General features: G+C 51.9%; 1 protein-coding gene across 1 annotated transcript in view; it reads right to left on the reverse strand.

The window, feature by feature from the left end:
• The window catches only part of LOC111160061 (myosin XVIIIB), a 232,652-nt gene extending 231,609 nt beyond the window's left edge, over window positions 1–1,043 (reverse strand). The window contains 1 exon segment of the mRNA XM_022522870.1: window positions 996–1,043. Within this exon segment, the coding sequence (XP_022378578.1) occupies window positions 996–1,043 (48 nt within the window).
• Window positions 1,044–18,030: the final 16,987 nt, after the last annotated feature.

Consider the following 18,030-nt stretch of genomic DNA (forward strand, 5'->3'; position numbering starts at 1 on the left):
GGCAAAAAATCTGCAGGGCCCTCTGTGGTAGAGCCACACACTGGTTAAAATAAGGTCCTTATCAAGGTCCTCCTATGTGGCTGGCAAAGACTTGGTCTCTGCAGCCCGCCTAATAGGAGGGGAATCTTGAGGGGACAGGAAAGACCAGGAGACAAAGCAGAGGCTAGGGGTTGAGGCTGGTTGATGCAGACCTCTGCCCAGGGAGAGAGAAGCAGGGAACATGCGAGGCTGGGCTCCCATGGACTCCACACCTCTCCCTTCAACAGGAACTGAAAGCCATGTCATTAGACAGACTGAAGCTCAAGGCACCCTCAGCGGGTGTCAGCCTCTGCTTCCTGCCGTGCTGTTCTTGACGCTGCACCCAGAGCAGTCTGGGAGGGGCAAAGGCAATCAGGAGGCAGCCAGAGAGAACTTCTCCACCACCCCACCCTTCGGGCTCCAATGCATCAAATTGTACAGGAGGGTGGGATGCGCGGTGAGGGAGATGGCAGGCATCAGAGAAAGAGACAGCCCTTTGTGGTATCTTGTGAGAAGAGACGAAGGGGAAAAGAATAACAGGAAAGAAGGGCCCGTTTCCAATTCTCCATGGTGACAGAAGGTAGGGACCACAGAAGCTCATCCCTACGGCAGAAGTCTGGCAGCCAACATCTCTGTCTTCCCCCCGCCGCCCACACAAGCTCAGTGCTCATGGAAGCCGCCATGATGATCCAGACAGGACAGCTGGTCTACCCTCATTCCCCGCCCGCCTACTGAAGAACCGGAAGAGACTGGGCAGTCATGGGAGGAGTTCAAGGAGTTCATGAACTGGGTTGGAGAAGCCATGGCTAACTAGAGATGGCCAAGGGGAATGGAGGGGGGTGCCTGGATCATGTCACAGGGAGGGGCTGGATGCCAGCTTCCCCACTGACGTGGGAGGGGACAGCCTGAGCCACCCATGCTCTGACTTGTCCTCTGACTTGGCAGTCAGCCCCATGGCTGTAGCCTGAGCCCTGAACGTTACTTTCCTTCTGCTCCCACAGGGCGAGGCGTGATGAGATGGCCATGCTGAGGCGATGTCAGGGCTGAGATGGGATGACACGGAGCTCTCGGCCGGACAGCACAAAATGTGGCTTTATGGACACACACACAGCACATGAGACAGACGGAGACACAGGTGAGGGTGGGGGACAGAAGAGAGATACAGGTTAGCTCTTGGACACAGCCCTCCTCCCACCCCATCCCCCGGCGCCACGAACCAAGGTCACACAGCTGGGCACAGCCCACTGGGAGGACGCCAGTCACCATGGAAGTTGCCAGCGGCTAAGTGGACAGCGCCCCCAAATCCTTTTCCTCCTGATCCCACACTTTGACTTGTCATTGAGACATAATATATGTCAGAAAATACAGAAGTATACAGCTCAGCGGCTCTTACCCAAAGACCATATCTATGTAACCAGTATCCTGATGGAGAATAAAAACTATCATTTTATTTATAAGATCGGGCAGATCTAATCTATGGTGATGAAGGTCGGAGGAGTCGTTAGCTTTGGCCTGGAAAGAGACACAAGGGAATGTCCTGGGGGGATGGAAGTGTTCTTTATCTTGATCTGGGAGGGGGCCCCATGAGTGCATCCCACGTAAAAATTCACCCACCAGTACAATTAATCCCCGGAAGGCAATCCCATCTCAATTCAAAAATGAACAGAACAGGGGTGCCTGGCTGGCTCAGTCAGTTAAGCGTCCCGACTCCAGGTTTGGATTAAGTCATGATCTCACGGCTCGTGAGATCGAGCCCTACACTGTGCTCGGCAAGAGGGGGTGTCTGCTTGAGATTCTCTCTCTCCCTCTCCTCCGCCCCTCCCTCCCCACTCCACCCTTCACCTCTGCTCAAAGGCACTCTCTCTCTTAAAAAAAAAAAAAAAATTAAAAATAAACAAAACATTCCAGTCCCCCTCACCTTGCCTCATGCCCCTTCTTAAGTTACTGTCCCCCAGAGGAGAACCACTGTCCTAACTTTGATACCATAGAATAGCGTGTTTCTCTTTTGTGAGGAAGCAGGTGGTGTCACAGTCCAACCATAAGCATTAGGAAAAGACAGGCGCCCTAACTATCAATTGGCCCCATGCTTTGGGGGGAAATAATTTAGCATGGTTAGCATCATACCGAGAGCCTTTTTTTTTTTTTTTTTACAAAGGGAGCTCATTTATTGTCAACCTTCCCAATGTACCCCCAAAATAGAAAAGAACCCCCCAACTCAACCCCCGCCCACACACCCCCAGCATCATATTGAGAGTCTTGATAAATGTTCATAACTTTTTTTTTAAATTTTATTTTTTATAAACATATAATATATTTTTATCCCCAGGGGTATAGGTCTGTGAATCGCCAGGTTTACACACTTCACAGCACTCACCATAGCACATACCCTCCCCAATGTCCATAACCCCAGCCCCCCAACCCCCCCTCCCCCCATCAACCCTCAGTTTGTTTTGTGAGATTAAGAGTCACTTTAAGGGGGTAGGAGAAGAGTAAATGTTCATAACTTTTGACGTAGAAAGTCCGCTTCTGGAAAACAAGTTTGAGGAAGGGATCCTAAAGTGGAAACTTTCATCCCTGGGTCCCTCATAACACCCAAACCAGAGACACGACCCTGGCATGCACTAACTAGAGAAGGCCAAATAAATCCCAGCCCATCTAACTTGAAGGAATGCGGCGAATCCATTGAGAAGGGTACATAGGAAACATTTTGCAACAGCTCCACGGAACGGTCATTTCTAAGGTCAGCCGTTACGATCCGCTCATTCGTAAGCATACAGCGTGCCCATCTTTGATGAGCTTACAGAGTTTTGCAGCCGAGACCACAATCCCATTACCCCAAGGAGACCCTTCCAGACCATTTGCAGCCACTATAGCTGTACCCTCCCTTAGTGCAGGGCTACCCCAAAATCTCTGTCCGTTGTTATCGATTGCCCTTTTCTGGACATTGGCTATAAATGGGATCTGAGCATCTGCGGTCTTCTTTGTGTCTGGCTTCTCCCACTGTGCAGATCGTCTTTTTTTTTTTTTTTTTTTTTAAAGATCTTATGTATTTATTTGACAGAGAGAGACAGTGAGAGAGCGAACACAAGCAGGGGGAGTGGGAGAGGGAGAAGCAGGCTCCCCACCGAGCAGAGATCCCCATTCGGGGCTCGATTCCAGGATCCTGGGATCATGACCTGAGCCAAAGGCAGATGCTTAATGACTGAGCCACCCAGGCGCCCCTGCAGACCACATTTGGGGCTCATCCGCGTGCCTGTGTATCAGAGCACTTTACTCCTCTCTGTTGCTAACTGGCGTTCCATTGTGCACATAGCTTGCATCTTGTTTATGGGGTCATGACAAATAGCGCTGCCATGAGCGGTCCCATAAACCTCGTGTACCATAGGCTTTCATTTCTCTTAAGGAGATCACCGGGCATGGCGTGGCATTGCTAAGCTGTGGGTGGGTCACGTTGTGTTTGACTCTTTTTAAGGACCCGCCAGGTTGTTTTCCCAAGCAGTTGCCCGGTGGGCCACCCCGCCTGCAGCGTGTAAGGCTTGTTTGGGAAGCGTGCACGGAAACCCTGGAAGGTGCTCACATCGTCGGATGGAGATCAGAAGGCAGAGCCCAACATCATGCACACGAAACCGTCCAAAACGGGCAAAACCCAAGACACTCCACGGAAAGCGAGGAGCAGGAGGAAATACGCCAAGATCTTGGTGGAAGTGGTCATGAACAAAGGGATGGGGGTCTTCTCCTCCTCCTCCTTCTGACTATTCTCACTTCGTGCTGGGCTTGCCTTTGGAGTGGTGTCCCTCCCCGACCCCTCCCAGCCCCATGCTGGAAGATGTCCCCCCTTCTCATCATCCCAGAGTTTCCAAAGCCCTGGCTGGCCTTCAAGTAGCCACTTTCAGCGACTTATCTGTACGATGGCTTTGCACAGAGTTCAAGGTGATCCCGCCCACTGCTTATCTTGGAAGCTGGAGGGGCAGACCTGGGGGGCCGGACGGGTTGGGCTGGAGGCAGCTCCCACCAGCTCCTACCATCTCCCGGGAGCCCGCTAAGGCCACTTCTTTCCAACTCCACATTCTGTGACATCACCTTAACTGCTAAGAAGTTGGCTCTGGGAGGGTTTAAGTCCCAGAAACTGGCAAATGCGTCAGATCAGGGCTTTGGTTCCAGGAGCTGCCCATTAAATGTTTACCAGCACAGGACTGGCTGAGACCCTCACATACACACACACACACACACACACACACACAACCCTGTGGGGCCTGGGCGAGAGGAAATCTCAAGATCCAAAGATCCAAGAAGGGACATTTCAGCTCTAATGAGGTCATGCACCAACGAGGAGACCCTGGGAACATGTCCCAGTGCAAAGAGCCAAGTCTTTGCCTTGAGAAAAAACTCCCCACTGTGTGGACTCCCCGGCTCGGCTCGCAGAGACAGAGGAAGCTGGAGAGTGCACATAAGGTGAGATCCCTGTGGGGGTGGGGGGACCCTAGGGAGGCCCCCAAGTGACTCACAGCCAGAGTCCGCTCTGCCGCGCGCCTGGGAAGTAGAGCCCAGGTTATGAATAGCCCTGACGTGAGGTAGATACCCTGTCCATTGTCCCCTCCCCTTCCCATCCAGCCCAGGCCTGGCCAGCCCAGTGGCTGCTTCCCAAGGATCACCCTCAGCTTCAAGGCTCCAGGGAGAATCCTGGCTGTCAGTGTGGGCTGTCCTCAGCCCAGGGCTGCTGGCCTGCCCAGAGGTTCCACAGCACAGGGGGACAACAAGAGGGAGCTCCGCGTGGGGCCGTCACTCCCCACGTCTGGCCCCTCGGAGGCACCAGGCCAGTCCCAGTGACCCAAGGCCAGGAGCCAATGCCACTGGGGAGGCTTTGTCAAGCCTTAATTTAAGTAAGTGTTCTTATCACCACGTTCCTTTCCAGGCCTAAAACTCACACCTGCCCCATCAGCTGCCGTTTAAAACGATGAGGAAGCCCCAGACGCTCAGAAGCCATGGTATAAAGTCTTCAGTCACCCCTTAGGAGTGGGGGAGGCTGGGGAAAAGGAAAGGTGATCCCCAAAGCCAGGGACAGCTTGACACAGTTTTTCATGAATGCATGCTAGATCTGAGGGGTCCCAGGAGGCCCTCAAGGCTTTCCCTCTCACCCCCTAAATGTCCAGTCCTAACACAGAGGTCAGCCCTCCAGTGACTTCCCCTCTCTCAAAGAGCAAACTCCCAAGTCTTTATAGAGGCTCAGGTGGCCCCCACAACCATCTGCCCTAATGCCTCTGCCTCTTGCTCCTCCCCAGCAGTGACATTGACCTCTTGCAGGCACTTCTACACAGGTTCCCACCTCAGGACCTTTGCACATTCTGTTCCCTCGGCTCCAGATGCTTTTCCTTCCACATGGTAAGTCTTTGCTCAGAGTCATCCTGTCACTGATCCTGCCTTCATTGTTTAAATGAAGGCATAACACCCATCCCTCCCACCGCACCCCTACCGTACCCCAGGATTGCCCATCATTTTATCCTGTTCTCCCCCCCCGCCCCACCCCGCCACTGCAATTTATGGCTAATTTACCAGTGTCCATCATGCTATAGATTTTTTGTTGTTGTTTAGTTTCTGACTCACCCTGCAGAACATGGCCCAATGAGGACCAGAATTTCCAACTGTTATGTCCTCTTATGTGGGTCCAGTGCTTAGGACTGTGCCTGGCACATACTTAGCTCTCAGGAAATGTTTGTTGAATGAATGTAGGAGCTCAGGAACAGGTAATGATGAGGAGTGTGGCTGAGAAGGGACAGAGGAGGACCCTGGCAGCAAGACTGTGATGTGGATTTCTGACATCCTCCTGTGCTGTCTGTATCCATGGTGGGGGGGGGCGCACAGGGGACAGCCGCATGTTATCATGGCCCAAGTTCGTGTCCTGCCACCACCACTACCCTGGGGGAACCCAGAAAATTCTCCAAGCCTCATTTTTCTCAGCCTTAAAACAAGAGGAGGACACCTATATACTGAGCATGTTCTTAATCACCAGTAATTGCCCTCGATCATATTTTTCATTTTTATTTGACTCCATGGGTCAAGGCTGGCCTGGAGAACCCAGCCCAGGATAATTCTCCAGCATTGAGGGAGAAGCTACTACATGCCTAGCAATGAGATAGATCGTTACACCCAAATTGCCCCCAGTTCCCCTTCAATTCATACTGGAACTTGAATTTATTTATTTTAAAAATAATTATCATGTTCATTCCCACAACAGCACCTTGTGGTTGGCATCCTCCCATAGAGCAAACAGTGACTCAGAGAGGTAAAGGTACTTGCCCAGGGTCGCCCAGCAAAAAGGTCAAGCTGAGTCCCTCCACCTCCCCGAGACGTCCCACGCCTCCCACCCATGCTCTGCTCCCATCTCAGCCCCAGGCTGGTGGTGAGAATCAAGGGCCAATCTGGGGCCACCAGGTTGGGGCTTGGAGGTCCCCTAGGTTGGGGAACCTACCTAGGTTGGGTAATCCCAGGAAATTGGCTCAAGAAGGTACATCCTCAGGTAGCTGGGGATATGCTCTATTTGGTCAGTATCTGTTGCGTGTTAGTCACAGCACTGGGTCTGTTGTAGTTTGAGGAGCAAGGGGGTTCAAGGTCACACAGGAAGGAGTGGGATGACCTCGTTGGCTAACCTGCTCCTTCTGCTCAACCCTGAGATCTCAGCCCTTAGACCCTGGAAGGGAGGCAACAAAAGCTAGACCACTGATGACAGGCCCCCACGAAGATCTGGGCACGGCTCTGTGCTGAGAACGTGAGTGGTCATGTCACGACTCCCACAAGGCACCCTGTTCTGAGGTGGGTTCTATAAGCGACCCCATATCAGTCAAGTGCCTTGCTTCCAGCCAGTAGGGGCCAGGCAGGGGCAGAAGAAGGTGCCCCAAGCTGGGTGTCATCCATTCACCCCTTCAAACCCATCCTCCACCCCTTCTACCTACTGGCTTCCAGGTAGGCCCAAGTTCATGGGAATCACCCAGTGGCAGAGATCAGAGGGCACCTGTACTCTCGGCTCTCGGCTCTCAGCTTTCCCTGCTGGGTGCCCATGGGTTGTCTGCCTCCCTCCCTCGAAGGTGCCCTCCCAAAGTCCCCGCTCCTGTCCTGGCCTGGTGGCATCTCCCCCACCCAATCACCTACCCCCAGCCCTCTTCAGTCCAGAAGGAGAGAAGAGCTCCTCCTGTTGCTGGTCCAGCACGCTGTGCTCAGGCGAGGTCCACAAAGTTTCCCATAAATGGCCAGATAGGAAGCTGGTCAAGCACTGGGGTCACAGGGTTTCCCTTGCAGCTACTCAGCTCTGCCTTTGCACCCCAGAAGCAGTCCTGGGTGATATGTAAATGAAGGGGCGTGGTCATTTCAATGCAACTTCATTTTTTAAACCAGGCAGAGAGCTGGATTTGGTCCTGGCCAAATCGGGAAGGAGGAGGTCAAAGTTCCAACATTCATACCACAAGATTTCTGAGGACCCCCACAGGCTCTCTTTCCTCATCCCTTCTTCCGAGGCAGCCAGGTCTGGGGCCATTCCCCGGATGGAAGGGCCCCGAGTCTATGCAGGTTGCTGGGGAAGGGAAGAGTGGAGGCTTTGTTCTTCTATCTGGGCTTCCTAACATTCTGCTTCCTTCTTTAGCCTGTTCTGTGCTCTGGGGTGCTGACCACTAGGGTTGCAGACCTCAGGGCTCTCTGGCTCTCTGGCCTCCTGCTGAATTTGGTCAACGGAAGGCTCTGGAAGGAGACCTGCATATGGTAGGGACTAGAGGTAGGGTCTTTATTGCCCTACCTGTCCTGCTTCCTCCATCTCAGGCCCCAGTTTTGGCAAAGGCTGTGTTTCTCCATCTACAGCCATAAGCCCCTTGGAGCAGTCCCTTTTCAGGGACAGACTGCCATTAGCCCCCAGGCTCCTCTATTAACCATCTCTGCCTTGCAACCAGCCCAATGCTAGTAACCCACCACCGCTTGTCCCCTGCTTCATTGGTTTCCTTAACCCTGCACACACCTCTTGGAAGAGTTCCTTCATTAAAAAGTCTCTCCACATTACCACCTGTGTATGCTGTCATCGTGGGACCCTAGCCAATAAAGCCAGGGGGCAAGTAGGTTTCAACTCATGCATTAATTCTGACAGATGGTTAGTTGCCTCCTGGGGTGTTATATGGGAAGGACTCTGAGCTTTTATCTGGGCTCAGTGGAAGAAAATGCTCTGATTGATTATTAATGTCTGTCCCAGGCATGGAAGGAGGGAATGAGACACCATTGCTACCTATTTGCCAGCTGTAGGCTTAAGGGACAAAGTGACTCTCTTGATTCATGCATGATGCAGCCAAGCTCACCCAGACCTAGAGTTTGATGGTCACAGAGCCACGTAGTAATGAAAAGAGACTTTGCCCAATACAGAGACACCCTCCCCTCATCAGAGCAAGGGAAACCCACATCTAGCAAGTAGCTCATTATCCTAGAAGATGAGAAGAGAGGGTAGGGGAGGTGATGAATGAGAAAAAAAGGAGGTTAGCAGTAGGAAATAGAGAGAGTGAAGAGGAAGGGAGGGAGGGAAGAGCAGGGGAGGCATTGATGGAGAAGACAGGGAGGCAGGGGGTGGAGAATGCAATGCCCTGCCCACTGTCCCCTGTCAGAGAGCCTCAGAGGACCAGCCCTGCTCACAGGAATCTCTTGGATGGAAAATCAATGAATCCTTGCTTGGTCATACCCAGTGATGGGGAGCTCATACTAAGTAAGACATTCGGGGTCTGCTCTCATTTTGCTTTTCTTCTTTGAAACCAGAGCTGCAAAGCCCTCAGAGGCCATAGAACCCACCTTTTCCGATCCTGGCACACAACGAGTGTCCTCATCTCCCTGTTCCCTGGGATCTGTCACCTTTTCCTCCTACCCACAGAGCTGCCTTGTCAGGACAGCCACATGCGGGCCTCAGTTCTCTTCTCTGGAGTGGCAGATAAGGTTTTCCATGTGACCCATATGGGGTCTGCCTCCAATTTTCTCATCTGAAGCCTTCAACCATTTCTCAGGTAAGAAATTTCTCACGGCTCCCAGAACCTTCAGAATGCTGGCCACTGTCCCCTGGAAGTTTTCTAGATGGTTCTCTGCAACAGAGTGGACACTTCCGTTCACAAAGGCTGGCTGGGGTGAACACAGCAGACTTCCTGTCCCTTGGTGGGCTCACCTCCCCTTTAGAGGTCTCACAGCTAACCTCGGGCCTCACCTGCCTTCCGTGGACTCTCTTAGGGCTGCAGTCCCGCCACCTGTCAAATGGGGGCGCCAGCCTTTCTTGTCCATTTCACAAGGCGGTGGGATTACTGGATGCTCTGTACACCTGTGAGCCGTGACATTCCCAGCATCCCTATCCCCCATTGTCCCCAGTCTTTCAGGTTCCTGGACCCAACTCTAACTGCAGGGGGCGTTCCCCACACAACACCAAGCTGTTCCCAACACCAGCAGGGTGATTAAGAGTCAACTCCATTCAACTCAATTCTGACACCATCTACTGGAGACAGTTTGACATTCTGCAGGTAAAGGGCTCAGTCCCACAAGACCACCCTCCACTTCGGACACCAGTCCTGAACCCAAGTTGTCACCTGTGTTTCTGACCATCTCTGGCTATAAATCAGAAGTTCCCATGACCCCCATCTTGTATCTGATACATTTGCCAGAACAGCTCAGAACTCAGAGAAATTTTTGCTCCCCAAATTACCCATTTATTACGAAGGGATAGAAGTCAGGATGGAAGAGATACTCAGGGCAGGGGATGGGGAAAGGGTGGGGAGCCCCAAGCCTGATCTAGGGGGCACCACTCTCCCCAAATTTCCATATGTTCATCAACCAGGAGTTCTCCGAACACTATCCTTTAGGGGTTTTATGGAGACTTTGTAACATGGGTACGATGGATGAAATCATGGGTCATTGGTGATTGAACTCAGTCTCTCGTCCCTCTCCTGCCTCAGAGATCAGGGGTAGGTTCCAATCCTCTAATCCCATGGTTGTCTCCACCGGCCACCGGCCCCCATCCTTAGGTGGTTTTCAAAAATCATGGTGTTAGCATTAACAAAAGCCACCTTTATCACTCTCAAGACTTAAGGAATTCCAATAGTTTCAGAGCTGTGAGCTCTGAACTGTGAAGAAAAAACAAATATTTATGAGAAATATATTTTGGTCATCTGAATATGGCACCCAGGTCCATTAAATTCTGCAAAAGCTCTGCACCTCAGGGGCTGACAAGCCAGCACCCACCCGCCCCTTTACCCCTTGCCTCGACCCACAAATCAAGCAGTGAGTGTTTCTTGGAGAAATGAACAGAGAAAAGTCTGGGTCCCTCCAGCACATCACCACTTCCCTCTCCATATCTGTGGTTGTCCCACTGACCTAGGCAGGCCCCATGCCCTTGCCAGCCACCATATAGCCTGATGAGATGTTGGACCTTACAGACCAGCCTCCTGACCTCATGCAGGGACAGCCAACAATGTCTCTCCTTCATGCCAGCACCAGCTGATCTGCAGTTGGGCACTGCCTGGAGTGTTACACTGAGAATGATCCTGCACTAGCAAAAAGGCATGTGGTGATCGACTAGTAATGCCTGCCATGAGCACAGAAAGGGCTAGGGTTGGTAGGTCTGCCAAGTATTTGCCATTTGCCATCTGGTGTTCTGCTGGCTGCAGTAAAGCAAGAAGCTGGTCACACTTCTGCCAGGGGAGTGGGGGGCTCCCCTGACTGCTTGTAGGGTCCAGTGCCCCATTGATGGGCTATTTTCCTGCCCCCGCTATGTTGCCCTCTGGAGCTAGGCTGTCAAATAAAGCAGCCCCTAGCCACACGTGATTTAAATGACTGAAATGATTGAAAAGGAACTCCAAGGAAAACATCACCTTCCAGGTCACACTGGCCATATTTCAAATGCTCAATAGCCACAGTTGGCTAGCAGCTACCACAGTGGACAGGAAAGGTACAGAATATTTCTATCCTTGCAGAAGCTTTATTGGATCACACTAGATTGGATCAGTGGTTTTCAGTAGGTGTGATTGTGCCCATCAGTGGACGTTTGGCAATGCCTGAAGACATTTTTGGATGTCACAGCTAGAGTGAGGGGGGGTTGGTTTGCTAGGGGTATCCACCAGGGAGAGGCCAGGGATGCTTCCAAACATCCTACAGGACAGCCTTCCCACCCTGCACCACACACAATGAAGAATCATCCAGACCCAAATGTCAATAGTGGGTTGGTTGAGACACCCTTCTCTAAAAAGTCCCTATTGAGCAGAGAGAAGCATTCAGGGTTTGGAAACAAGGGCAAAATAGTCTTGGTTTGAATAATAAATAGCAAAGAATGATAATAGAAAAAAAAAAAAAAGAGAAAAAGCTGACCCACCATTGACAAAAGAGAAGAAATTCCTGGATCCATCATCACTTAGTAGCTCTGTGCCCTTGGGCAGTCACAAAACCTCTCTGATTCTCAATTTCCTTGTCAGAAAAACTGACACTGCAGTAGCCCCTTCCAAAGGATTATCAGTGGATCCAGTGAGGTCATGAGTGTGAACAGGCTTTGTTACCTGTCTGTATGAAACAGTATGGTGCAATTTACTAGCAAAGCTCCCATTGTTTATTCCAGTAGACTGAAGATACAGTCTCCAGCAGAACAGAAGAGTCCTGGTTTCATTTCATTCTGCACGACATTGGGGGCACTTAAACCTCGAAATCCCACTTCTGGATCTGTAAAATGGGGCTGATAACTCATGCACAAACTCACAGGGATATCCAGCACTGATGAGACATTTAATCCCATTGAGCAAGTGCGTCTCTCTTTCTCTCTCTCGCTCTCACTCTCGCTCTCTCAACTCAACAGCTAATCCTGTTGCCCTCCATGAAATTGAAACTCAAGCCCCAGCTGGTACCCATGAAACAGCTGAAAATGCATTCAGTCTTTTATGGGCCAAGAAAAATTCCCTTGGGACCCCGGCCCTCGAAATTCCTGTTTCCCTGAGCGTGAGTATTGGCCAGGTATTTGGTGAACCCTCATTGCAAATTCTGGAGGATCCTTTCTTCATTGCCAGAGACTGTAGCTCTTAAAGGGAATGAAGCATTCGGGAAAGGCTCAGTGCGAAGCAGGGCAGGAAAGGAAAATCATGGAGCTGAGGGAGTCCTGTCCAGGGGGAGGTGATTCAGATGAAGCTGATGGTGCCCTTGGATCCTTCAGACTGACTGATGGGTCTGTGTGTCTGTGTGTGTGTGTGTGTGTGTGTGAGAGAGAGAGAGAGAGAGAGAGAAACAGACAGACAGACAGATATCTGCCTTGATAGTAATGCAATGCCCACTGTCCTATAAGCTCTCATCCCAAAGACATTGGTGAATAAAGATCATATTTGTTGGCCTCTGTTGACTTATGACATACGATTTAATCCTTTCCTTTGAGGCTTGGATGATACTGAGGGAGAAGACTTTGGGGGCAGAGGTAATAGGGAAAATAGGGCTATTAGTCCCAAAATGAGGACCCCTAGGCTGGTCCCCAGTGCCAGCCTTGAGGGCAGGGACTGGCTGTTCTAAAGCCACTGCTGACACTGCAAATCTGTGTGTCCTTGAGCAAGTTGCTTCCCCTCTCTGTGCCACAGACCGGATTGGGTCTGACAGCACCCAGGGGCCCTCCCTTTTCTCAAGCTCACTTTGTCCCTTTCTCAAACCATTCCATTTCACACAGTTTCACACAGTACAAGGGTACCACGAAGAGACACAGGAGAACTGTAAACACATGTCATTAAGTGAAAGCAGGCAATCTGTAAAGGCCCCACTGCTGTCTGATTCCAAGTATACGACATTCTGGAAGAAAGCACCACTATGATGAGAGTAAAAAGATCCGTGGTTGCCCAGGGTTGGGAGGGGTAGGGGATGAGCAGACGGAGCACGGAGGACAGGGAAGGCCCTCCGTATGCTATGGCAATGATGGGTCCATTTTGCCATTTGTCCAAACCCCTAGAATGTCCGCCACCGAGAATGAGCCCCGACGTCAACTATGGACTCCAGGTGACGACGGTGTATCCCTGTAGGCTCACCCATTGGGTCAGTTGTCCCACTAGGGCGTGGGATGTGGAGAGTGGGGAGAGGCTATCCATGTGTGGGGTTACGGGGTTTATGGGAAATCTCTGTACCTGTCCCCCAATTTTGCTGTGGACCTGAAATGGCTCTAGAAAATAAAGTTTATTAATGAAAAAAAATAGCAGGAATTAATATCGCCTGGCATGTTAACGAACTGGAATTAAAATGTAAACGTAAAAGAAAATCAAGGAAAGGCCATATACCACAGCGGCCAACCACCTGCTTAAAAGACACCACTCACAAAGAAAAAGGAACAGCCTGGGTGGCACAGTGGGTGAAGCGTCCTGCTCTTGGTTTCAGCTCAGGTTGTGCGTGAACTCAGGGTCATGAGATCGAGCCCTACGTCGGGCTCTGTGCTCAGTGTGGCATCTGCTTAGGATTCTTTCTCCCTCTCCCTTTGTGCCTCCTGCTCATGCCTTCCCTGCCCCCCACTCCATTCTCTAAAATAAATAAATAAACATTTTTTTTTTTTTAAAGAGAGAGAAAAAATGACCATTCAGACAGTTGTTTCTAACTACCAAGTAAGCCAGGCCCCACTGAAGGGCTGTCTCATCGTGGCCCAGTAGAAACAACCAGAGTTCTCGTTCTCTGGCCACGCCAGGAAGTTTCTTCGCTTTGTGGCCTTCTGTTCTCATCCTGAAATGCCACCAGAAGGGTTCAGTCTTTCTCCCCTGGGTCCCACCGGCCTTCAGATATTTTGCAAGAATGAGGCCTGAGCAGCCCCTCTAGGTTTTCTCAGCTTGCGCCTGAGGAAAGGCGGGTCTCCGGCTTCAGTGGGCCCCAGAGCCTGCTATGAGGTATGAAATCTGTGGGTTTCTGGGCTCCTGCCCCCAAGACTGTTCCATAGGTCTCAGGCGAGCTGGGGAATCTGCGCTTTGGAAGGTCCCCAGCGAAGGCTGACGGCCCACACTTGGAGAAATGCTGCCCCAGAGGTTGGGTCCCAGAAGACGGCTCCGTGATAGGGCCACCCAACACCCTCAGGTTTGGAAGGGGACACCAAAGCTGGGGAGTGACTTGTCTGAGGTCACCAACTCAGCAGAGCCCAAGCTGGGCGACTCAAGGTGACCAGGCCTTTGTGCAGGTGGCCCCAAATACTTACTCACTGGGGACAGGCAGCCCCTCAGAAGTCAGGAGACTGAGAGACTCTGCCTTTGCTCTTCCTCCCTCTCTCCCCACCCCTAGGCCTCCTCTCTCTGTCATATTCGAGAACTCATCCATAGCCTACTCGACCCAGGTCTTCCCCAAGCCCACCCTGGACCTATCACGCAGAGACGGGAGAACACAGCTCGGGTCAGCAGCAAAAACAAGACGCAAGAAACTACCACCATGTCGGACACGGGAAGCTCGCGTGGGCCCCTCTGTGAGCTGGGTTCTTAAAAAGGGTAGGCATCTTCCTGGCCGGCCACAAAGAAAAAGGAACAGCCCACATTTCCAGACCCTGCGGAATGGGAGCCCAGGCCTCTGCCAGCTCAGGGCCAGACTGGACTTTATTCCCCGAGCCACCTCTGGCAGAAACCCTGCACCCAGGCTCCGAGGCCCAGAGGTCCCGGCCCCACCGGGCAAGCCAGATAAAGCAGGTCCTGGGACGGACTGAGGATCAAGTCAGGGCCGCCTGAAACCCAAGCTTTGTCTTCCAACCAGCGCGCCCCTCCCCCACCATGCACATGCTTATTGAAAATAAAAGGCCACCACCACGAAGGCTTGTCCTCACCAGGGTGCAGAACTTGGCCCCCCAGAAGAGTCAGCTGCCTGACCATAAACTGACAACCTATGAAGCAGAAACCACTGGTAGGGGAGGGGAAAATAGGAACCACGAACGTGGCGGGGTTGAGATTACACCCCAGAGGGTATCCAGGACTCTAAACGTAGTTTTTAAAAATGATTAGCAGATGGCTAGGGCCCGACAGACAAGGGGGAGCCTCAGACATGTCTGCTCACCCCAGCATTTTGTTCTTAAAAAATCCTGCCACTTAAGACTCTTTGTTTTCTGAGTAGGCAGTATGGGCCGTCGGAGGCTGTCCAGCCAGAGCGGCCCCAAGACGGCAGACCGCAGGTCCCAACGCATGCCGCCCCAGTCCCCCAAAAGCACATTCTGGAAAATTATGCCCGTCAGTTCCCAAGGTGCCCCTCGTAAAAACTCGTCCCACTGTACCTTCTCCGTGCAAGGCCACAGGTCACGGGAAACACAGCAGCCTAAGAGCTCTCCCCTGGGGGCAGCGCAGAGACCCCACCAAGCCTGGACAGCGGGGGCGAAGGAGAAATGTCAGGAACACCCTCACACACATCCCCTTCCCTGACTGCTCCTCCCCATCCTCCCCACACCCTCCCTCTGCGCCAATGTGACGGCAGCAGCTGAGCCGACAAGTCATTTCTAAAATTAGCCGGTGAGCCCCAGGTCTGGCCAGGAGACGACAGCCTGGGGTGGCCGCAGACCAGGCATCGGACAGCATGGACATATTTGGTGGCGCGGAGCAGGGGAGGGGACAGCACATTCTCACCCGTCATCCCTATCCCCGACAGGCCGCACACTCCTGGCTCTGACCCACACTGATAACCAGAGGCCGCGGGGGTTAGGGGGAGGAGGGGAGCGTGGCTCTGCCTTACAGCTGGACTCGGGGGAAAAAATAACTTGAGCCAGTTCTAGTGTCTCTTGGTAAACAATCAATGTGTGTAAACATGTGTCACCCGCCAGATACCCCCACCTACGGGCTTTATACTGACCTCATTCACTATTCCTGACATTCCTGACTATTCACTATTCCTGGCTCGAGGTAAGGGTTTCTCCACTCTCGTTTGACCCACAGGGCACGGACTGAGGCACAGAAATGTCAACCAACTGGCCCAAAGCGGTGGGAAACCGGGATTCGAACCCAGGCAGTGCTGGCTCCAGAGAGCACAGTCGTAAATGCTGCAGCAAACAGGACACTAAAAAAAGTACCATGTCTGCTGCCCAGGAGAAAAGTAAGGACATCGATAGGTTAAAAACATCACATCCACACAGTTAGCAAGGGACTCTGATCTAGAACTTTCTAATTCCTAAAGCCAGGGTCATTCCATTCAAACAAGGCATGCTACTTCTCTTTAGAAACATTTTAACCAGAAGAACGTTGTTACTTTTCCATCCCTCTTGCTGATACAGCAAGATACTCTCAAGGTACTTCCTTCCTTCTGGGAACTAAGATTCAGCATTTTATCGGAAGTTCGTGGAAACAGTTTCCTTTGGATAATGAAATGTGAACCCACCTCCTGGCGTTTTGCTGTCCTGTTAATCTTGTGTATCTTTCCATGGTGCTCCGTCCTATGCGGTGGGGTGGTCATGTAGAAATGACTCCAAGTCTCCATCAGCCTCCATCTGCAACGCTGTTTATGTTGACTTGAAGGGCACTGTGTCCTGAGGGCCCCTGGCATGTCCACTTATTACCCTGGGAAATGTGGTGCTGAAAAATGCACCCGAAAGACCAAGTATCACTCTGCCCGCGCTATGATTTAGGGCAGGTCTTGTAAGCATCATTTTGTTCCCCGGCTGAGCATTTGCCTGCTGGTCTCCAGGCTTTGCTCCCCAGCAGGCAGGACAGGATAAAAAAGTGAAGGCCCTCTTACCAAGGGCCCCCATGGAAATTGGCCCCATTTGGCATGGACAGCCCAGGTGGAGGCAGGTCCATGGGGACACAGACTGAGGAACCATGGGCATGTGCACCTGTCCCAGGGTGGTCAATTTCTCCCCCTGGAGACCTGGCCTCGTCTTTAGCCGGCTAGTTCTGGATCCACAAAATGGCCAAGCGATGGATTGTGATTTTTTTTTTTTTTAAGATTTTATCTATTTGAGAGAGAGAGAGCACGAACACAAGCAGGGGTAGGGTTAGGACAGAGGGAAAGGGGGAAGCAGGCTGAGTGGGGAGCCTGGCTCAGGACTCAATCCCAGGACCCTGAGATCGTGACCTGACCCAAAGGCAGAGGCTTAAACCACTGAGCCACCCAGGCATCCCTGGCTTGTGATATTTTATTGGGGCAACTAACTTAAGCCTCCTGATTATCCTTAACTTCTTTTTTGGGTAGGACACCTGTTGGTGGCCCTTCTCTTTTGTCCCTGGGGATACCACATTCTAGTCATTATCTACAGACAGCCCGCGACTCAGGGACCCGCACCTCACTGCACACTAGGTGACTGTTTCTGCCTAGCTCCTGATGGCTGAGTGCCATACCCTGGCCTCTCCCATTCTGGGCTCCTATCATCCCCACTGTTCTCAGAAAAACATGTGTAGGGGTGTGTGTGTGTGTGTGTGTGTGTGTGTGTGTGTGTGTGTGTGTGTGGTGTGTCCTGATAAACTGGAGAACAGTCCCATGCATCCGAGTGTCATTGAGCGATCATGAGAATCACCCCATATGACTGTCGCAGGGCCTGTGTTGTGTGTCATGGTCCCCACAGAGACGAAAGGGACAGTCTCTCTCTGTCTGTATCCTTAAGTGGCTGGTGCACAGTAAACGCCCCATAAACGCATATGAAATAAATAACCAAATGTATGGAAACTGGACCAGAGCAGATGTCCCAGGACCTGGCCCCACATCGTGCGTTCTCTAGATGTCTGTCCATCTGTCTGTCCATCTCCCACCTGTCTGTGGTCTCCTGTTCATCCCGGTCACCCAGCACCAGGCCAGGCCCTGAGCAGGGGCTCATGGAATCTCTAGTGGACAAAGCAACTGGTGAACAGAAGACTACAGCCCAGACTGTGGAGGTGGGAGAGATCCCTGTAGAGAGACCCCTGAAGCCCACTTCCTGGCCAGAGTCTGGAGCTGGTGTGTCTACACAGAGCTCTGGATGTCAGGGAAGGACACAGGCTTTGGAGCAAGGGAGCAAGGCCCAATCCTAATTTCGAAGAAATGTCCTCACCTCAGGGTTCCCTTTTATGAAATGGGGATCCTGATGCCACTGTC

The sequence above is a fragment of the Enhydra lutris genome, unplaced genomic scaffold (genome assembly GCF_002288905.1).
Source record: "Enhydra lutris kenyoni isolate GAN:26980312 unplaced genomic scaffold, ASM228890v2 scaffoldscaffold73, whole genome shotgun sequence".
In the NCBI taxonomy this organism is placed as follows: domain Eukaryota; kingdom Metazoa; phylum Chordata; class Mammalia; order Carnivora; family Mustelidae; genus Enhydra; species Enhydra lutris.